The sequence below is a fragment of the Ailuropoda melanoleuca genome, chromosome 12 (assembly GCF_002007445.2).
Source record: "Ailuropoda melanoleuca isolate Jingjing chromosome 12, ASM200744v2, whole genome shotgun sequence".
NCBI lineage: Eukaryota > Metazoa > Chordata > Mammalia > Carnivora > Ursidae > Ailuropoda > Ailuropoda melanoleuca.
The window spans coordinates 31,952,994-31,967,297 of NC_048229.1; the positions used below are offsets into that span (position 1 = coordinate 31,952,994).

At 58.1% G+C, this 14,304-nt stretch overlaps 2 protein-coding genes across 3 annotated transcripts in view; both read left to right on the forward strand.

Annotated features, from left to right (window-relative positions):
* Window positions 1-1,225: 1,225 nt before the first annotated feature.
* On the forward strand, window positions 1,226-12,288 carry KPTN (kaptin, actin binding protein). Its single transcript, XM_011229657.3, has 12 exons — window positions 1,226-1,538; window positions 1,861-1,943; window positions 2,053-2,137; window positions 2,230-2,284; window positions 3,331-3,406; window positions 3,524-3,597; window positions 3,982-4,091; window positions 4,168-4,245; window positions 4,920-4,995; window positions 5,747-5,882; window positions 5,987-6,169; window positions 11,418-12,288. Exons 1-12 carry the CDS (start codon window positions 1,316-1,318, stop codon window positions 11,544-11,546), a joined length of 1,308 nt encoding a protein of 435 aa, XP_011227959.2. The 5' UTR covers window positions 1,226-1,315; the 3' UTR covers window positions 11,547-12,288.
* Window positions 12,289-14,105: 1,817 nt separating this feature from the next.
* Window positions 14,106-14,304, forward strand: part of SLC8A2 (solute carrier family 8 member A2) — a 30,466-nt gene continuing 30,267 nt past the window's right edge. For both annotated transcript variants that reach the window (XM_034638603.1, XM_034638602.1), the window contains exon 1: window positions 14,106-14,263. The gene's annotated coding sequence lies outside the window, so the exon portion shown is untranslated. The remainder of the gene's footprint in view (window positions 14,264-14,304) is intronic.

A 14,304-nucleotide genomic window follows, 5' to 3' on the forward strand; every position in this document is an offset into this window, starting at 1 on the left:
TTCCCCTTCATCACCCTCCAGATCCCATGTGCCTTTGAGAACTTTCCCCTTATGTCTCTTATGTAACAATGTCCCTGCTGCTTGGCAAAGGGGCTGGCACAGTGTTTGTGATTTCTAACACATAGTTACTGAATGCTTACTTGGTGTCAGGCCTTGTGGTCCAGGAGCTGGGGCTCTGACTGTGACCAAGGGAGATCCAGTCACTACCTTCACAGATCCTGCAGTCCTTGTTTCATGTGTGTGTGCGTGCATGCGTACTTTCTGCATTTGTGTGTGTGTGTGTGTGTGCGCGCACGTGTGTGTGTGTGTGTTTGACAGAAGATTACTCAATGTGGCCGGACAGTTGGCCAACTCCTGTCTTCTGGAAATGATGGACAGATGTATACAGAGCCCTCAAACTCCTCATGACCTTCTAGGGACAACACACACACACACACACACACACACACGTGTATGAACCCTTGAAGACCCCAGAGTCAGAAACGCCAGGTTAACGTCCAGTCACATCAGAGCCACAATTTCATCCTCTGTACATTGGGATAATAAACTCCTTTGCAGAGTTGGAAGGGTTCGTTGAGACTGATGTGTAAAGGATGACCTAGCACACAGTAAGTGCTCAATACATGCTGAGTAAATGAATGCAGAGGAACAACAGCTGGGTGGTTGTCAGGATTCAGAGGTAATCGGGGCCAACATGACTGGCACAAAGTAGGTATTCAGTGAAGGAGGTGGTTATTTGCCAGGACAGACAGATCCTTTTTCCTTGGGTAGGAATGCATTCCACCATTTTAAAGGGAAGGTGATTAAAATAACAAACTGGGGAGCTCTCTTGTTTGGATTCCACTGCTTACCAGCTGTGCGATCGCGGACAAATTACCTCCCGAGCCTCCACTCCTTCATAAAACACAGTACCTACCTCAGCCTGCTTGTGACTTTGAAATAAATCGATAGATGGAAAGCGCCTAGAACAGTTCTCGCACGTAAGGGCTATACTGAGTTTTAGGATTATTGCTCTACTTCCACACAGCCCGCAGCGAGTCCCACCACCTCCCCAGTTGAGGCCACAACCGGCCTGGGGCAACCCCCTCCCTGACTCTGAAAAGGAGCGGCGAGGAGCGCGCACGCGCGATGGGGCAGCCTTCTAGGAAGCCCGGGCGGCCCGGCGGGTGGCCATCTTGGTAAAGGGCAGCGACGGCAGCCTCTACGTCATCAGTCTGCGCGGCGTGCGGGCACCCGGCGGTTCAGGTCGCTTCGGGAGCGGTGGGTGGAGTGGGGCACGGCGGGCGCTGCCGGGGATGAGTGGTTGAGGGGCGTGATGGGGGAGGCCGCCGTGGCCGCAGGGCCTTGCCCGCTGCGCGAGGATAGCTTCACGCGCTTCTCGTCGCAGAGCAATGTGTACGGGCTGGCGGGCGGCGCCGGCGGGCGCGGGGAGCTGCTGGCCGCCACCCTTAAAGGCAAGGTGCTGGGCTTCCGCTACCAAGACCTCCGACAGAAAATCCGGCCGGTGGCCAAGGAGCTGCAGTTCAACTACATTCCCGGTGCGTGGCGCCATGGGGTTGGGGGGCCTCGAACTTAGTGTTGAGAAGGCTTCTGAGCGCCGTGATGAGGGAATGGAATCAGGGTGACTGAAAGGGATCAAGGCTGATAATCAGGAGGCATCGGTGTCAGCTGGTAGGGTTCAGGATTCCTCAGACCCGGAGGGTAGGATCCCTTCTACCACGGTTATGATGATCGGGATTCACACGGACCCAGAGATGATGGTAATTGCCAGAGATTAGTGAGCCCTAGAGGTCAGGGGTCACCGTGATGGGGGATATAGGGGTCAGGAGTCTGCCTGACGTGAACTTTGTCCCCTCCCAGTGGACGCGGAGATTGTCTCCATTGACACCTTCAACAAGTCACCCCCAAAGCGGGGCCTCGTGGTGGGGATCACGTTCATCAAGGTATCCAGGCCCCCTCCACCTACCCATTCCCTCCTTGCGATCCCACTGCATCTGACCCAAATCCCTCTCGCTGCCCCTACTCGCCCCTGAGGCCAGTTTCCTACCCCAGGATTCAGGGGACAAGGGCAGCCCCTTCCTTAACATTTACTGCGACTACGAGCCAGGCTCTGAGTACAACCTTGACTCCATTGCCCGTAAGTGTGGCATCGAGGGAAGGAGGGTTGGGAAAGATGGGAGGGGGCACCTGTCGGGTCCCCAGTCCCATCTGCATGTGCTCCCCTCACAGAGAGCTGCCTGAACCTGGAGCTGCAGTTCACGCCTTTCCAGCTGTGCCATGCAGAGTACGTAAGCTGCAGGGGTAATACAACTGAGTGTGTGTGTGTGCGCCTATGTGCACACGCGTGTGTGTAGTAGGGAGGCTCTAGCAAACGAGGCAGCAAACCTGCCCATAGAGCGTCAGGCTCTAGTTTTGTTTTTTAGAGCATTGTGCTTTTCTAGTGGCTGTGGACCAGCCTCGGCCCTGAACTAGCTCATCCGAGGGCTGATGGAGCACCTGTGTTCTAGACATCTAGAACTTGTAGGTTCTGGTGTTCTGGATTTGGATCCTGCAAGATCCAGAGACGCTAAGTTTTCTAGGGTCATAAGCTCTGAGATGCCAAGATTTAACAGTTCTGCCGTTTGGTAATTCTGAGATTCTGTAGTGATAAAGTCATTCTCCTATTCCGTGTTCTCCAATTTCAAGGAGACAGAATACCATCTAGACAGACCATCTAGAAGGCGAGGTTTCTAGAATCCCAAAGTATGAAAATTCCACTTTAGAGCTCTGAGTTCCATTCTAGGACACCAGTGGTCCAGCACAGTGATTGGCCAAGTTTTTCTGTTAAGGGCCAGACCCTCTCTGTTATAACCACTCAAGTCTGCCACTGTAGCAAGAAGATGGCCATTGACACTAGTAAATTATTGTTGTAACCGTGTTTCTGTAAAACTTTCTCTACAGCAATAGAAGCTAAGTTGGATTTGGTCTGTAGGTCATAGTTTGTCAGCCTCTGGTCTAGCAGGTGAGAATTCTAGAAGCCGATGTTCTGGATTCTAGGATTTGGATGTTCTGCTATTTTATGAGTCCAAATGTCCATGGTGGTAATTTCTAGAACTTCGAGTATTTCAAAGGAGATGGAAAACAGAACCTCTGGAACACCGGAGTTCTAGACTAAAGAGGTTCTAGTATTCTAGAACCCTACAGCCCCATGTTCCATGCCTGAATCCACACCCAGAATGAGGATTCTGGCAGGTAAGGGCCCTGGAAACAGAAGGTTTCTGCAATTCTGAGGTTGGACAGTTCTACACATGGACTCTGCCACACTTGGGCTCTAGATTTCTCTGCTTTTAGGGTCCAGGTTGGGAATCAACTGGAGACAGTGTTTCTCCTGAGTGGGAATGACCCAGCCATTCATCTGTACAAGGAGGTAAGGCAGAGGGAGGCGCGGTGGGCAAGGCCCTGCCCAGGTTGCCATGGGCTGGTGCTGGGTATGAAGCCGGTCACTGACTCCCACGTGGGGGGGGGTTGGTCTTGGTTCCCTCAGAACGAGGGGCTCCATCAGTTTGAAGAACAGCCAGTGGAAAACCTCTTCCCAGAGCTCACGAACCTGACCAGTAGGTAAGAGAGCCCCCTGGAAAGAGGCCGGTGGGGCCCGGGGCAGGTGGCCTCAGAGAAATCGGATGGGAAAACCCTCAGGGACAGCGGGAATGGAGATGACCTCAGAGAAACTGGGCAGGGGAGGGGCGTTCAGAAAACTCAGGCCACGGATGTGACTTCAGAGAAGCTGGTCAACGGTAGTGACCACCAACGGTGGTGAAAGCATGAAACAGACTCAGGGAAATCAGAGAAAGAGGGCGGCAGTAGGGGTAACCTCAGAGAAATCAGACTCTCCAGCGGGGTCCCAGAGCCACAGGAAGGGGGTAGATGCCCCTGGAGAGGCTGAATATGGGGCCAGGACCCAGTGACACCCTCCGGCTCCGCTGTCCCCCGCCCACCCACCAGCGTCCTCTGGCTTGACGTCCACAACCTCCCTGGCACATCCCGGCGACTCTCCGCCCTCGGCTGTCAGAATGGTTATGTCCGAGTTGCCCACGTGGACCAGCGAAGCCAAGGTGACAGCCGGGGTGGGGGCCGGGACCGGGGGCCGGGGGCTGGGGGCAGAGCCCTGAGTCCTCCCCCTCCCCACAGAGGTCCTGCAGACATGGACAATCCTGCAGGACGGCCCCATCTCCCGAGTGATCGTGTTCAGCCTCTCGGCCCCCGAGGGTGAGCGCCGGGCCTGGGCTGGGGGTCGACTCTGCAGGCTCAGCTCCGCACACCAAGATTCATGCCCCTGGCCCAAAGTGGCCAGCCCGTCGGCACCCCGCCATCCCTCCCAGGCCCCCTCCCTCCCCTCTGTGCTCTCAGGTTTCACTTCAGCGACCTGCCCCTGTACTCCAATCTTAGACCCTCCCTGGAGTTGAACTTTGGCCTTTCTTGGTGGTCTAACCGTCAGTCTGCACACTGTGACTTCCTCTGATCCCCCCTCTGGCCTCTTCACTCTGTCTGTTGCTGCGATCTAACCCTGAGTTCTCCCCCACCCCCCCACCGGAGACTCCACATTGCCCTCCTCCTCCTGCTCGGGCTCCCCTCGCCCCTGACGTGTCACTGTCACTCTTGCTGTGCCCTGGCCTTCCCTGGCAGTTTCCTTCGCCTGACCTCTGCAGGCTGCCTTCTGCCCCTCGGGTTGGTCTTCACTCCTCCCCCTCCCGCTCTGGCCTCCCACCTGCTCCTCCTTCTGGCGTCTCCCCTCACTCGTTCTCTTGTGATCTAACCTCATCCTCTTGTGGTCTAACCTCGAAGCGTCCCTCCCTAGCACAGCTCCTCTCACGGAGCTGGGGGTGAGGAGGAGCCTGGAGCCTGACCCCTTAGGCCCCACCCCAATCGTGTCCGTTCTCCAGAGACCAAGGACCCACCACAGCGGGAGGATTACAGCGTGCTCGTGGCCAGCATGTTGGAGCCAGCAGTGGTGTATCGGTAAGGGGCCTCAGCACGAAGTCCCCTTGGGGGAGGTCGTTCAGGGCTGGGCAGGTCAAGGTGGTCATGCCCCGGAGGGGGGAGTGCGAATGTTTGAGTCTGGAACTTGTCGGGGCTACCTTGATGCCTTGGGGTGGGAACCGAGTTGCCCGCTCTCCCCCCGGACAAGCATGTTGACAAATGCTTATCAACTTGCTCAGCGTGTAAGAAAGCCCTGATTTGTGGGGTTGGCTGATTTCTGGGGTGTACCTGCTCCCGCCATGGTGGATTTCGAGCCACCAACATGATGTCAGCCAGCTCGCAAAATTTCTGAAGATGTCCCAGTCTGCTCTCAGGAGCCAGAGCAACCCAGCTGTGGGTCCCCTGGTGGGCAGCGAAGGTGGCCAGGCTGGGACCGAGCCCCCATGGCCCCACGGAGGCCGTGTGCCCGTCCAGACTGGAGGCAGAGGCGTCCCTAGAAGGAGCAAAGGGGGCCTCCACGTGGGGGTGAGATGGTCCGGCCTCCAGGGGACAGCGTGGGTGTCGCTACCGGGGAATAGCAGGTTGACAATCTGGGAGGGAGCGATTTGGGTTCCCCTTGGTGATGTGACGATGTCCAGGTCAGAGATGAGGGGGTCCGGGAGTCAGGAAGAGCAGCATGGCCCAGACCTGGGACAGGGAGCAGTGTGGGCACCGAGCCCAGGTCTGCCGCCAAGGGTGGTGGGCGCTGTGGTATGACCTCAGTCTCCCCACTGCATTCGGGGACCCTCAGGGACCTGCTGAGCCGGGGCCTCGAGGACCAGCTTCTCCTGCCTGGCAGCGACCAGTTTGACAGCGTCCTCTGTGGCCTGGTCACCGATGTGGATCTGGATGGGCAGCCCGAAGTCCTGGTGGCCACTTACGGGCAGGTGGGACCTGGGGGATGGGACCACCGCCACCCGGTCCCTTGCCCTCTGCCCCGCATGCCGGTGTGATCCTCTCTCCTCGCGCTCTGCTTCCCCCGCCCCCACAGGAACTGCTCTGTTACAAGTACTTCAGCCCAGAGTCGGGGCTCCCCGAGGCCGAGCGTGGATTCCGCCTGCTGTGGCAACGAGGCTTCTCCAGCCCATTGCTGGCCATGGCGCACGTGGACCTGACCGGGGATGGGCTCAGGGAGCTCGCCGTGGTCTCCCTGAAGGGCGTTCACATCCTGCAGGTAGCCGGGCTTCCAGGGTTGGGTTCCCCCTGAAGCAGAGCCTGAGCGGGGGGTTTTGGCACACCTCTGTCGAGGGCACACTCTCCCCGGAAACATGGAAGGGGACAGGGGAGAAGCCCCATGAGGACGTGGATTCAGGGGCCCGACCCCACGGGAGCTCTGCAAGCCTGAGCCCACCTTCCGCAAGGGGACCATGGGCTGCAGGCGCTCCCAGAGGAAGGAGTAACTGTTTCTGGGGGGTGCTTCCTGTTGGCCAAGGACGGTCCCTGGAGAGGGGGGCCACTGGTCGGGAGGGCACCGTCCTGGCAAAGGGGATGCCGACGGGACATCTGTCAGCCCCCGCCCACCCTCAGCCTCCCTAACCTCAGTCCTCGGTTCCTCACGCTTTGTCTGATTCTCTCCCTTCACTGTGGTTTAGCCCAGATCTGCCCTCTCCCCCACCCCCCCATGACCTAACCTTGGTCCGTCCACTGCGGTCTAACCTCTGCCCTCCACGGCAGGCAGGGACTTACCCTCCCCTGTAGTCTAGTCTAACCTTTAGCCCTCCTGCAACCAGTCTCCGGCTTTCCAGTAGCATCTAACTAAACTTGAACCTTTCCGCTTTGGCCTAACCTCTGAACTTTCTGTTGTGGCCCGGCCCTTGAGCTGTGGGGTCTGTCGTCTGGCCTTCTGCTGTACTTTGACCACCCTCCCCCCCCATAGCAGTCTAACTGCCATACCCCTGTTAGGGTCTAGTAGCCAACCGTTCCAATGGTCCAAGGTCTAACCTGGAACCCTCCATTGCTGCTAATATAGTCTAACCTCGACCTTCTCCCTGTGGCCCAACCACCACCTCTCAGGCTGTGGTCTATCTCTGTTTCCTAGCGTATTGTTTGCCTTCTCCTTGCCTCTGGTCTGCCTCCAAGACCCTTTCTGTATGGTCTAGCCTGGGTTCTTTCTCTTAGAAGCTAATGGTACTGCCTTCTCTGCAGTCTTTGCTTGGGTCTTTTCCTACAGTCCGTTCCTCAATGGAATGGTCAAGGTTAGACCTCAGCAGAAGGAGAAAGGCTGGACCCCAGTGGAGAAGTCTGAGGTTAGACCCTAAACAGAAAGGACATAGGTTAGATCCCAGTGGAAGAGGCTGGGGTCCAACTGTGGGACAAAGGACTTCCCTTTACTGTGGTCAAAGCATCCCCTCACCCCTCCTGCTTCATTCAAGCCACACTGCTGTAATGTCTTCTGACTCTTCTATTGGGTCTAGTCTTAGACCCTCCAACCAGGGTCTCACTCTGTCCCTCATGTGCCATATTCCTCTCTTTTTCACTTTGATTGGTTCCTCCTCTGCCTTATTGGCCTATCGTTTGTTGTCAAGGTCTCACCTTTGTCTCCCCCACTATGGTCTAACCTCAGCCTCACTCCCGTACAGTGTAGTGTCTCTCCCATGTTTCGGTCCTTCCCTGTCTCTTCTGAGTTCTAACCTCACACCCATACATTTGGGCCTAGGCTCTGTTNCCAAGGTGACAGCCGGGGTGGGGGCCGGGACCGGGGGCCGGGGGCTGGGGGCAGAGCCCTGAGTCCTCCCCCTCCCCACAGAGGTCCTGCAGACATGGACAATCCTGCAGGACGGCCCCATCTCCCGAGTGATCGTGTTCAGCCTCTCGGCCCCCGAGGGTGAGCGCCGGGCCTGGGCTGGGGGTCGACTCTGCAGGCTCAGCTCCGCACACCAAGATTCATGCCCCTGGCCCAAAGTGGCCAGCCCGTCGGCACCCCGCCATCCCTCCCAGGCCCCCTCCCTCCCCTCTGTGCTCTCAGGTTTCACTTCAGCGACCTGCCCCTGTACTCCAATCTTAGACCCTCCCTGGAGTTGAACTTTGGCCTTTGCCTTGGTGGTCTAACCGTCAGTCTGCACACTGTGACTTCCTCTGATCCCCCCTCTGGCCTCTTCACTCTGTCTGTTGCTGCGATCTAACCCTGAGTTCTCCCCCACCCCCCCACCGGAGACTCCACATTGCCCTCCTCCTCCTGCTCGGGCTCCCCTCGCCCCTGACGTGTCACTGTCACTCTTGCTGTGCCCTGGCCTTCCCTGGCAGTTTCCTTCGCCTGACCTCTGCAGGCTGCCTTCTGCCCCTCGGGTTGGTCTTCACTCCTCCCCCTCCCGCTCTGGCCTCCCACCTGCTCCTCCTTCTGGCGTCTCCCCTCACTCGTTCTCTTGTGATCTAACCTCATCCTCTTGTGGTCTAACCTCGAAGCGTCCCTCCCTAGCACAGCTCCTCTCACGGAGCTGGGGGTGAGGAGGAGCCTGGAGCCTGACCCCTTAGGCCCCACCCCAATCGTGTCCGTTCTCCAGAGACCAAGGACCCACCACAGCGGGAGGATTACAGCGTGCTCGTGGCCAGCATGTTGGAGCCAGCAGTGGTGTATCGGTAAGGGGCCTCAGCACGAAGTCCCCTTGGGGGAGGTCGTTCAGGGCTGGGCAGGTCAAGGTGGTCATGCCCCGGAGGGGGGAGTGCGAATGTTTGAGTCTGGAACTTGTCGGGGCTACCTTGATGCCTTGGGGTGGGAACCGAGTTGCCCGCTCTCCCCCCGGACAAGCATGTTGACAAATGCTTATCAACTTGCTCAGCGTGTAAGAAAGCCCTGATTTGTGGGGTTGGCTGATTTCTGGGGTGTACCTGCTCCCGCCATGGTGGATTTCGAGCCACCAACATGATGTCAGCCAGCTCGCAAAATTTCTGAAGATGTCCCAGTCTGCTCTCAGGAGCCAGAGCAACCCAGCTGTGGGTCCCCTGGTGGGCAGCGAAGGTGGCCAGGCTGGGACCGAGCCCCCATGGCCCCACGGAGGCCGTGTGCCCGTCCAGACTGGAGGCAGAGGCGTCCCTAGAAGGAGCAAAGGGGGCCTCCACGTGGGGGTGAGATGGTCCGGCCTCCAGGGGACAGCGTGGGTGTCGCTACCGGGGAATAGCAGGTTGACAATCTGGGAGGGAGCGATTTGGGTTCCCCTTGGTGATGTGACGATGTCCAGGTCAGAGATGAGGGGGTCCGGGAGTCAGGAAGAGCAGCATGGCCCAGACCTGGGACAGGGAGCAGTGTGGGCACCGAGCCCAGGTCTGCCGCCAAGGGTGGTGGGCGCTGTGGTATGACCTCAGTCTCCCCACTGCATTCGGGGACCCTCAGGGACCTGCTGAGCCGGGGCCTCGAGGACCAGCTTCTCCTGCCTGGCAGCGACCAGTTTGACAGCGTCCTCTGTGGCCTGGTCACCGATGTGGATCTGGATGGGCAGCCCGAAGTCCTGGTGGCCACTTACGGGCAGGTGGGACCTGGGGGATGGGACCACCGCCGCCCGGTCCCTTGCCCTCTGCCCCGCATGCCGGTGTGATCCTCTCTCCTCGCGCTCTGCTTCCCCCGCCCCCACAGGAACTGCTCTGTTACAAGTACTTCAGCCCAGAGTCGGGGCTCCCCGAGGCCGAGCGTGGATTCCGCCTGCTGTGGCAACGAGGCTTCTCCAGCCCATTGCTGGCCATGGCGCACGTGGACCTGACCGGGGATGGGCTCAGGGAGCTCGCCGTGGTCTCCCTGAAGGGCGTTCACATCCTGCAGGTAGCCGGGCTTCCAGGGTTGGGTTCCCCCTGAAGCAGAGCCTGAGCGGGGGGTTTTGGCACACCTCTGTCGAGGGCACACTCTCCCCGGAAACATGGAAGGGGACAGGGGAGAAGCCCCATGAGGACGTGGATTCAGGGGCCCGACCCCACGGGAGCTCTGCAAGCCTGAGCCCACCTTCCGCAAGGGGACCATGGGCTGCAGGCGCTCCCAGAGGAAGGAGTAACTGTTTCTGGGGGGTGCTTCCTGTTGGCCAAGGACGGTCCCTGGAGAGGGGGGCCACTGGTCGGGAGGGCACCGTCCTGGCAAAGGGGATGCCGACGGGACATCTGTCAGCCCCCGCCCACCCTCAGCCTCCCTAACCTCAGTCCTCGGTTCCTCACGCTTTGTCTGATTCTCTCCCTTCACTGTGGTTTAGCCCAGATCTGCCCTCTCCCCCACCCCCCCATGACCTAACCTTGGTCCGTCCACTGCGGTCTAACCTCTGCCCTCCACGGCAGGCAGGGACTTACCCTCCCCTGTAGTCTAGTCTAACCTTTAGCCCTCCTGCAACCAGTCTCCGGCTTTCCAGTAGCATCTAACTAAACTTGAACCTTTCCGCTTTGGCCTAACCTCTGAACTTTCTGTTGTGGCCCGGCCCTTGAGCTGTGGGGTCTGTCGTCTGGCCTTCTGCTGTACTTTGACCACCCTCCCCCCCCATAGCAGTCTAACTGCCATACCCCTGTTAGGGTCTAGTAGCCAACCGTTCCAATGGTCCAAGGTCTAACCTGGAACCCTCCATTGCTGCTAATATAGTCTAACCTCGACCTTCTCCCTGTGGCCCAACCACCACCTCTCAGGCTGTGGTCTATCTCTGTTTCCTAGCGTATTGTTTGCCTTCTCCTTGCCTCTGGTCTGCCTCCAAGACCCTTTCTGTATGGTCTAGCCTGGGTTCTTTCTCTTAGAAGCTAATGGTACTGCCTTCTCTGCAGTCTTTGCTTGGGTCTTTTCCTACAGTCCGTTCCTCAATGGAATGGTCAAGGTTAGACCTCAGCAGAAGGAGAAAGGCTGGACCCCAGTGGAGAAGTCTGAGGTTAGACCCTAAACAGAAAGGACATAGGTTAGATCCCAGTGGAAGAGGCTGGGGTCCAACTGTGGGACAAAGGACTTCCCTTTACTGTGGTCAAAGCATCCCCTCACCCCTCCTGCTTCATTCAAGCCACACTGCTGTAATGTCTTCTGACTCTTCTATTGGGTCTAGTCTTAGACCCTCCAACCAGGGTCTCACTCTGTCCCTCATGTGCCATATTCCTCTCTTTTTCACTTTGATTGGTTCCTCCTCTGCCTTATTGGCCTATCGTTTGTTGTCAAGGTCTCACCTTTGTCTCCCCCACTATGGTCTAACCTCAGCCTCACTCCCGTACAGTGTAGTGTCTCTCCCATGTTTCGGTCCTTCCCTGTCTCTTCTGAGTTCTAACCTCACACCCATACATTTGGGCCTAGGCTCTGTTCCTCCCACTGGAAATTCACTGACATCCTCCTGGGTCTAACCTTCACCCCATCACAGAGACCCATTCCCACACCACACACGCTGGTCTGCTCTCCGACCTCCCACCGCAGCCAAGCTCCGGTGCACTCTAACCGCTGTCCCTCCTGCTCTGTCTCAGCCCCGGCCTCTTCTTGTTTCCCACAGCACAGCCTGGTCCAGGCGTCGGAGCTGGTCCTGACCCGGCTTCGGCATCAAGTGCAGCAGAGGAAACATCAGTCACAGAGGCCTGGGGACAGGGCGGGTCCCTGGCCTGCTGAGACCCCAGCCTCCTGAGCTCCCACCCGCTGCCCACCCCAGGCCCAGGGGCAGTTCACTGGAGTAATCGCCTCTAGCCATCATGGTGGGGAAGCCTCCTGAAGGGAGGCAATGGTCTCCCCAGGCCCACCAGGATGGTGGAGCTGGGAGCCCCTGCTCTGGCTGCCCCATTGTGCCCTGCAGCCCTGGCTGGCGTACTCCTGTCTCTGTACTTCAGTGTCCCCGTTTGAAAACGGGATGATCTTACCCGACCCCCGCCCCTTCCACCCCCTATGAGAATTGGTCAGCCAATGATTATTTATATGTCCAGAGGAAGCGGACTTTGAGTTGTCTTCATTCTTTTGTTCTGGCAAGTGTTTGACACCTGCTTTGTGCCAGGCTAGGTGTTGGGTGCTGGATTCGCCCAGAAGAATGGAGGGAGGGGCATATGGAGAGAGAAAATCCAAGGTCAGACCTAGAAGCAGAACTGAGCTGAGATCATAGTGTGGACCTCAGAGGACAGAAATGAGGTTAGAAATGAGGACCTGGCATAAAGGCTGAAGTGAACCCAATGTGGAAGAGATTGTAGAAGCCAAGGAAAAGGACTGAGGTTAGACCCCAGTGGGACACTCTAGATCTGAGGCTAGACCCCAGGGGGGCGCCCTGGATCTGAGGCTAGACCCCAGGGGGGGGTGCTCTGCATCTGAGATTAGACTCCAGTGGGGAAAATACAGAAATTAAGCCTGAAAGGAAAGGATACAGGTGGGAAGGACTACTGTGGGAAGCAGCGGTCAAATTGCAGCAGAGGGTTTAAGGCTAGAACCCCCCCCATGAATAATGCTGAGGTTGGACCCCCCAACAGAAATTACTGTGGTTAGACCGTGTGCCAAGGGCCAAGGTTAGACCCAGCAGAAAGCAACTGAGTTTAGATTCAAGTTGGGGCATACTGAGATGAGACCTAGGAGAGAAAGACCCCCAGGGTGTGTCATGCTGGAAAGGACCAGGGTTAAACCTGTTCGAAAAGCCCAGGGGGTCCAGTGACCAGGGAGTCTGAGACAGGGCTGATTTCCCTGGCCCAAGGCTGGGCTGGCCATAGAAATTGCTCCCTCCTGTGGCAAGGGAGAAGGAAGCAGAGGCTTGTATCCCCGGGACCAGTGGAGGGCAGGAACCAGGAGAGCTCTCCCCTCCCCCACCGCAGGCCAAGAATAGCGTCTGGGGCAGGGGGGTTGGGGAAGTAATTCCTGAGCAGGATCCAGGCTGGTGGGGAGGGTGGGCTTGTTCCTCCCTGGGCCAGGGTTTGGGTGGGACTTCTGCTTCCCGGGGCGGAGGGGCAGACCACAGCCATTCTAGCCATCCGTCTACCTCCTACCAAGGAAGTCCACCCAACAGTCTGACCACCCACACTGACCGTGGAGACCAAGCCACCAGGTGGGTTTTTAGGAGGCAGGAGCCCACCAGTCTTTGGCCACCCTTGTCATCTCCCAGAACCCCGGGCCCTATCGTGGGAAATTGCAAGGAGCTGAATCTCCTCGCTCTCCTGGCAACCCGCCCAATGGTGTCCAGCCTGGACTGGTGATGGGCATGGACCGTTGGTGTGGGCGGGGTTGCCTCCCTCCTGCTGCCCGCCTGCCGAGGCAGAGAGCTCCATCAAGTCCCGTCCTGGGTGGGAGTGGGACTCCAGCGTGGGACTTAGGTGAGTTTAGTCAGTGATGGTGTGAGTCTGTGAAGCGTGTGCTCACGGGCATGTATGTGCACCTGTGTGTCCCCTTCAAGGCTCAGGATTTTGTATCTTCAGGGCTTGGCCCCTTGCCTGGCCATTTGCGGTGCGATGCCTGACTTCTCACTTGCTCCTCTGGGACAGTGTGCGGTGGAGTGGTTAAGGGTGTGGAGCCTGAAGCCCCACTTGGCTACTCTGTGCCTCAGTTTCCCCATCTGTAAAATGAGGCTAATAGCATTATCTCACAGGGTTATTAGGGCTAGTTGTGTCAATACCTGTCAATCACTTAAAAAATATTTATACCACCACCTGGCACGTGGTAAGGGCGGTATGAATGGCAACTGTTGTTACTATTATTAATGGATGCCTTTGTGGTTGTTTCTGGCTTGCTTTGGAGGTCATGTCTGCAGGCACCGCCTGTGAATTTGGATCTGACTCTGGTTAAACATTCTTGCCCTCCCCCTGGTTCTGAGAGCCTGTAACTATTTGTAGCTGTTTGTGCCTCTCTGGCCCTTGTATGGATCAGAGTATGTGTGTGTTGGGGAGGGGGAAGGATGCCTCTGAATGACCCCCAACCCCCGCCAAACACACACGCACACGGACACATGTACCCTCCGCCGCTGTCCCTAGTCTGTGGTGCTGAACCAGCAGGGTGGGTGGGAGCCTCGGGCTCCCCCCAACCTTCTTTCTCAGGCCCCTCCCCAAGCCTCCCCCGCCTTGAAGCAGCCTCCCCTCTCCCCGCCTCCTCCTCCTCCCCTCTGTCTCTGGCTCCTCCTCCTCCCTCCCAGCACTCTCCCCCGTCCCTCCTCCTCCCTCTCTCCTGACTCCCCCTCCCCCGTGTCCCTCCCCCCTTCCTCTCCTCCCTCTATCCCCTCTCCCTCCCCTCCTCCCTGGCTCTCCCTCTCAGTCTCCAGCTTTTCTCTCTCTCTCTCTGTCTCTCTGTCTCTCTCTCTCTCTCTCTCTCTCTCTGTCGGGCGGGCGGAGTCGCCCACCACTGCCAGCCCAGTGCTGGGGGCCCTGCTCCAGACTGCAGCTGCAGGTAAGAGACCCTCCGTGGGGGGGGGGGGGGGGGGGGGGGGG